Source organism: Sinocyclocheilus grahami, unplaced genomic scaffold (genome assembly GCF_001515645.1).
Source record: "Sinocyclocheilus grahami isolate Dianchi unplaced genomic scaffold, SAMN03320097.WGS_v1.1 scaffold679.1, whole genome shotgun sequence".
In the NCBI taxonomy this organism is placed as follows: domain Eukaryota; kingdom Metazoa; phylum Chordata; class Actinopteri; order Cypriniformes; family Cyprinidae; genus Sinocyclocheilus; species Sinocyclocheilus grahami.
Window position 1 is genome coordinate 624,888 of NW_015505858.1, and position 7,198 is coordinate 632,085.

A 7,198-nucleotide genomic window follows, 5' to 3' on the forward strand; every position below is an offset into this window, starting at 1 on the left:
CGTCGTTCCGGAAGCAGCGGAATGTCGGGGGGCGGAGCGTCGAGTCCGGCGTCAGCCGCGGCGTGCGGAGTGAAGTGTCACCGATAAACACGCGCGTCATTCACCGGAGCCTGGATCGGACGCGCCGCTTCTTCTGATATGGACGTGTCGCGACGGCTGTAATCGTTTCTGGTGCTGAAGGTAAGACTGCTGCATGTGTGCTTTTCGATTATAGATGTATTCCTACGGCTGTCATTGCTGGGAGTAGTTTAGTTAGCGTCCCATATGGGTACAGCAGTGCACACTGTATAACAGATATAACGGGACGCCAGCGCGACTTCCGTCTGAAATCAATCCTCACACGAGATATGTGATCCTTCAAAGTGGGACAAAAGGGCTTGTGCATTAAAATGCATTACTGATGCAGTTCAGTCACCCTGATCAAAAGGACAAAACAGCTGATACAGGCCTGAACATTATCAATATCTATATTTTTTGATAACTTGTTATATTTACCTGCTGTAATGTTTATGTTAGGGCATGCACACGACACAGTTTATTGCTGAAGACTTGTAACTTTGCCATTGGGATTAATATGATTTTGCCCCAATACATTATTTTATGACACTTCTTAAAGGGATAGTGCACCCACAAAATTAAATTCTGTCTCACGTGCATGTTATTTTTCTTTTGTGGAACACAATAAGATGTTCCAGTTTATATGTAGGTATGTTTTAATTATTATAAGTAGCTACAATGCAAATACATGTAGCTACACAATAAGTGCATCGTAGCAATCCATGAACTGTGTTCGTAAAGATATTTAATATAAAGTGGGTCCCAAAGAGATGTTTTTAAGAAGATTGGAGTATGTTTTTATAAGAAAATATTTTCTACTGTAGAATTTCATGTTTAAGTCAGTGTGTTACTTGCTGTTTCTTTGTAATTGTTCATTGAACTTATTAACAATTTCTAGTGAAAACTGTTTTAAGGAAATCCCACGCCATTTATTTTTTCCATTACAGGGATCAGGGGCTGTCAAGCTCCAAAAAGGGTAAAAAAAAAAAAACTCAATAAAAGTAGGCTCATGAACAGGAACGGAACCAAATGAAATGAAGTTGTTTTTTGCTAAAAAAAAAAAGTAATAATAATAATGCCCTGTGTCATAGCTCTTAAATTTTATTTGAACTTTTGCATGATAGTCAAACTTGGCATGTAGTGATCAAATACAAGCAAGGGGTTAAATTGAGCTGGAACAGCTTTCTGGCACCTTTAATTCAATTTAAGAAAAAAATATTGTTTTAATTTGATTGATTTCCTGTTTTCATTTATTAATTTTTTTTATTTTGGAGACCCATTCAGCCTCCATTTAATTAGCAAACATTATGCATATGACACACATTTGCCTAGAGCGTCTCTGACAGGTTCTCGCTGTCTGTTCCAGTCAAGTTACAAAATAAAATGCAACCAAATGTGCTGCCATTTCTGAAATGCATCAGCTGATTTATTAAAAGACAAGTGTCATGTCATATCTTGCCTAGTGCTGTTAAATCATTACATTGGTTGGTCATTCTTCAGAATTCCATTTGTGTTGCACAGAAGAAGCAAAATCATACATCTTTGGAGGGAATTTTTATTTTTGACTGAGCTAATTTTATCGTGCATTTAAAGGGATAGTTCACCCAAAAATGAAAATGTGATGTTTTTCTGCTTACCCCCAGGGCATCCAAGATGTAGGTGACTTTGTTTCTTCAAAAAAACACACAAACAAAACCAAATTAAACCCTGCACCTGATCAGAGGTAAAAAAACAATATAAATACGGTTCAGTTTCTTGCACAGAATGATCGTTTCGTGTCTTAAGACCTCAATGTATCATCACGAGCCGCAGGGTTTCATTTGGTTTTGTTTGTGTATGTTTTTTGACTCCCAAAGCCGTGATTCCCATTCACTTCCATTATAAGACTGACAGACTGCAACGGTTTGAGTTCAAAATCTTCATTTGTGTTCTACTGAAGAAACAAAGTCACCTACATCTTGGATGCCCTCGGGGTAAGCAGATAAACATCACATTTTCATTTTTGGGTGAACTATCCCTTTAATGAATATTAGATTGAATAGCAACAATTGAACGCCAGATTATCTTCCGTGTGCATTCCTGGTGAAGTAGTTGTTGTTCTGTTGTATGGAGCTTGATGTCTCCCACAGCGAGAGATTGCAGCGGTGCTGACAGCTCTGAGAAGAAACAGCACATGCTTCTACTGCTGACACTCTCTTCTTAGTGCACTGCTCCTGATAGTACACACTCACTTTTGCCTGATTTGGGTCTGCTAGTGCAATGCAATGATATGGCATGTTTACTCACTGGAGTCGTGTTTGCGCTGTAATTACAGCCATATGATATATGCGGCCATGCATCCACCTGAATAGTCACTGTAAAATTGAAGGAGAGATGAATTCCTAAGTTTTAAGGCGACTTTACCGGACAAACTTGTTCCTCTCTTAAATTCAGTAGTATAGGGTTTATTTGTTCATTTGTTTTAACGAGGCTTGTTTCTTTTTGGAAGTTCACTGGTTGTTTAATGAGTCTCTTCAGCCTTAAAACTATTTTATTGTTCATAATTTTTCGCAATTAGAAACATTCATGTTCTCTGGTTTGTGACAGGAAGTTGACCTCTAATCAGCACAAATGAGCAATGCCATTCTGGAAGAGTTGGGTACCGTTAATTAAGACAGGAAAAAATAAAATCACTAGACAGAAGAGGAAGATTGAAACGAAACGTCCGTCCTGAGGAAGTTCTTGTCACGAGTGATGGATGACTGTGAATGTTGCGTAATTTGTTTTTGAGTAGTTGACAAATATGCAGGTTAAAACATGGATTTCTAAGAGAATGTGTATGTTTTAGATGCTTTAACATTTTGAAACCCTTTTTAATCGGCTTTTAGTGTTTTTGCAGGGCAGTTCAAAGACAAGCAAGGGGTTAAATGGGGCTGCAATGATCTGAAGCACCTTCAATAAAAAAAAAAAAAGATATTATTTGAAACTTTTTTTTGTCTTTTAGTTTTTGTTTGATCCATTCAGCCTCCATTTAGTTAACAAACTTTATGCTTAGTCTGTGACAGACCAGTGTTTAAGGTAAGGTATATGTTTTAGATGCTTTAAAAAATGTGAAACAATTTTTTATCACATTTGAGTGTTTTTGCAAGGCACTTAAACAGTCCTGCGAAATGACAATTTTATAGTATTTTACAGCAGATTTTTATGATAGGGTTGCCAGGTAGTTGCAATGCTTACTGGCTCAAGTAACTCACTTAAATCTGGAATATACTCTGTATGACTTCTGCTCAAATTTTTGCCCCAATTTACAGTCTGGAGTTGTTGACACTGGATACCAAAAGTCAGAGCCAGTCAGCAGATTTGATACACTACGTGAATCGTGATTTTATATGATAGTCTAGTGTTGTCAAACGATTAATCGCGATTAATCGCATCCAAAATAAAAGTTTTTGTTTACAGAATATATGTGTGTGCTGTGAATATTTATTATGTATATAAATACACACACATACAGTATATATTTTGAAAATATTTACATTTATTTACATGTATATATATATATTCATATAAATATAGTATTTAATATATAAATATAACACATTTTCTTAAATATTTACGTGCATGTGTGTGTTTATATATACATAATATATACACACACAGTACACACATATATTATGTAAACAAAAACGTTTATTTTGGATGCGATTAATCGTTTGACAGCACTATGATAGTCACAGACTCCGATTATTTTTAGCTTCAGACTCGGAAGATATCAAGCATCTTCTCAGTTTAGTGTATGATGCCGTTTTTCCTTCGTAAATATTTACAAATTTGACAAGTGTATAATGACTAGTGTTTGAAAATCTGATCAGATCAAAGTGTTTTGTATTCTAGCCTTTAGAAAAGAATTTGATGCATGTCTGTCTGTAGCACAAACAGAGCAAGACGAGTTGCACGCTGAAGATGAATGCTTTGGATTTAGGGCTTTTAAAAAAGAATACAATACGGAGTAGTAATCGCACAACTTATGAGGTCATAAAAAATGTATGCAGAATTAGACAATTGTGTCTAAAGTAGTTTTAGATTCGCTTTCGCTGCTTTCGCTGCTTGAAGTTTCATGTGAAGTTGCCCTTTTCTTGAATGGCTTGTTAGCATTTGAACATTATTGAGACTCTGACAGTTAAAAAAGGACCATAAAGTGTTTTATAAACGTTGTGTTGTCTTATAACATTTGGCACGCTGAATCTTCCGTCTGTTGCTGTAGCTTTGGGTTCCTCCAGTGAGTGAGTTGGCACATTTGTGTGTGTCTTGTTTGTTTTAAGGTGTGTCTGTGTGTGGCTTAGTCACAAATAAGTAACCATGCTGTTAGTTTCAAGAAGGTGACATGGATTGACTGTGACGTTCATATATTATTCATATGTTGTCATGATTAGGTCAATTTTTTCACCGTTGCTTTTCTTAACTGAAACCGCCTCAGTGGCGTATGTGACCTCCAGAGGTCGCAGCCTCCGAAATGAGATGCCGCTTATGATATTCTGATTTCGATATCATTTTCATCGTATTATATTTATTGTTTGGCAAGTGAGAATCGTAAATCTGGTTATTTAGAAACGTAAGAAGCCGCCTGATTGGAGGTTGTCTTGTTGTTTCTGTCTCGGAGGATGGGAGCAGTGAGCAGTCACTGGAGGAGATGTCATTCGGTCGACTCCTGCGACGTGCATCCTCCAAAGCCTCTGACCTTTTGACGTTTAACGTGGGCATGGGAGGATCACGGACCGTGCTGGATGGAGAGATCATCTTCTCCAAGAACAATGTGTGTGTTCACCCGGCCGAGCCTTTGCCCGGACTGCCTGAGCATCACCCAGGTACCACACACCCATTAACTGAAATACACTTAAGTTATTCACAAGGTATGGGCATATCAGTTGCATGCCATAATTTTCAGCAAAAGTGTCTTTATAAATGTTTTTGTAATGAGTTACATTATAGCTTTAAAACTTTCAGTTTGTTGCTGATTTTCTTTTTATTTGATCTTAAATTTAAAAAAAGGAAATGGTTGGAAACGTTTTAAAAATATAAATATTTGTAAAATAAAAATAGATATAAATTGATATCAAAATAATGTATTATTCACACTAGTAAAAATGTTGGCAGGGCAACTGAAAATTTATTTTATTTGTTTTTTATTTAATTTTTTCCAATATGAAAAGTCCATATTGTTGAGCCTTTTTTTTTTTAAATTTAAAAGAATCTGCATTTATTTGATAAAAAAACAGTAAAATGTTTTTGTTCTATTCTATTCTATTTCTGTGATGGCTAAGCTGATTTTTCAGCAGAATCAGCTCCTTAATATTTTTGTGGAAACCATGATACATTTTTTTCCCCCAGGATTCTTTAATGAGTAGAAGGTTTGAAAGAACAGAATTTGTAACATCATAAATGATTTGTCTGTCACTTTTGATCAATTTGATGTATACATGTATGAATTAATTTTAAAAATCATACTGACCCTAAACTTTGCTACGGTAGTGTGAGTGATCAGATTTTCTATTGGTCCAAAAGTCGTAAGGTCTGATTATTTCATATGAAGCTTTTTCCTGTTAATTGTCACTAATTGTGTCTAATTTTAATATGTATTTACAGTATTAATCTAAATGTATTTTTGTCTTTTAATGTGAGAAACAACATTTCCTTCAAAAAACATAAATGTTATGATTATTCACAGTTTTTCGTGTTATTTCAGATGTTAGATGTACATTCAGAGTCTATTTTTGCAATTGTATTTATATTTTGTGTACTTCAAAAATATGTAGGAAAAATTACAGGGGTTTTTTTACAGTGCAGTTCTGCTTGTGGTCTACAGCTAACCTTGTTACAACATTTCTCAAATAAAACTCTTTTTAAATATTCGATGCCTTTTACCCCAACACACCCTGACCACGGCAAGTTGCATGAAGTCAGCCAATCAGTTTAGAGTCTGCTAGTTTTTGAGTTTTTCTGACTGTGTCCTCCTCCAGGTTACCTCTGTGTGCACCTGGAGAAAGACGAGACCCTCGGCTCCACCCTCATCCTCACCTGGGTGCCCAACTCTCGCATCCAGCGGCAGGACGAGGAGGCCCTCCGTTACATCACGCCCGAAAGCTCACCCGTCCACCGCAACCCCCGCCGCCGAGCCCACCGGAGCCACTCTCGCCCGCCACCCACCCCCGAGGAAGAGGAGGATGAAGAGGGGCCGGAGCCAGCCCTGCAGAACCAGCAGCTTTTGGAAGAGGGCGATGAAGGCTCATGCGAGCTCTCTGCGGACGAGGTGAGTCGGGACAGCACCCTTGGTTCGGACTCGGACACCTTCTCCTCGCCCTTCTGCCTGTCGCCGGTCAGCGAGGCTCTGGGCGAGAGCAGCAGCTCCGTCTTCCTGGATAATGAGAGCAGGTGAGATAAACACACACACCTGGCAGAAATGTGCCCATGTGTCCTTGTTTTCAATTAGTTTTAATATTTTAGCTTAAAATACATATTTTAGGTTAGCTTATATTTTTGTAAATGTTTCACCATTTTGTTTTCACTGGTTCATATTAAATGTCCTGCGCAGTGTCAAATGGATTTATAAACTTACTAATGGATTTATAAGCTACTTTTTATAGCTGTTCATTCAGTGCAGAGCCAGTGGTGGTTTTGTAGGCAAACATTAATGCCTTGAATTTAATGCGAGCAGCTACTGGTAGACAGTACAAATTGATAAACAGAGGTGTGACGTGCATTCTTTTTGGCTCGTTAAAAATCAATCTTGCTTCTGGCTGTTTTTGAAGGAGTTATGGTTGATGTGCCTAACTGGAGGGTGAAATTGTGATGAAACGATGGGTTTGATGGAACCACAAGCAGTTCTGTCTTGGCAAGGTTGAGTTGACGGTGATGGTCCTTCATCCAGCAAGAAATGTCCGTTAGACAAGCTGAGATGCAAGCATCGTCGGATCATCAAGATGGAATGAGAGGTAGAGTTGAGTGTCATCAGCATAGCAGTGATATGAAAAGCCATGTTTCTGAATGACAGAACCTAGTGATGCCATGTAGACAGAGAAGAGAAGTGGTCCAAGAACTGAACCCTGAGGCACCCCAGTAGTAAGATGTTGCGACTTGGACACCTAACTTCTCCAAGATACATTGA

General features: G+C 37.8%; 1 protein-coding gene across 2 annotated transcripts in view; it reads left to right on the top strand.

Annotated features, from left to right (window-relative positions):
• The window catches only part of LOC107559246 (TBC1 domain family member 16-like), a 28,463-nt gene continuing 21,265 nt past the window's right edge, over positions 1 to 7,198 (top strand). For both annotated transcript variants that reach the window (XM_016242995.1, XM_016242994.1), the window contains exons 1-3: positions 1 to 180; positions 4,695 to 4,901; positions 6,054 to 6,465. In XM_016242995.1, the coding sequence (XP_016098481.1) occupies positions 4,727 to 4,901; positions 6,054 to 6,465 (587 nt within the window). In that variant the 5' untranslated portion in view covers positions 1 to 180; positions 4,695 to 4,726. The remainder of the gene's footprint in view (positions 181 to 4,694; positions 4,902 to 6,053; positions 6,466 to 7,198) is intronic.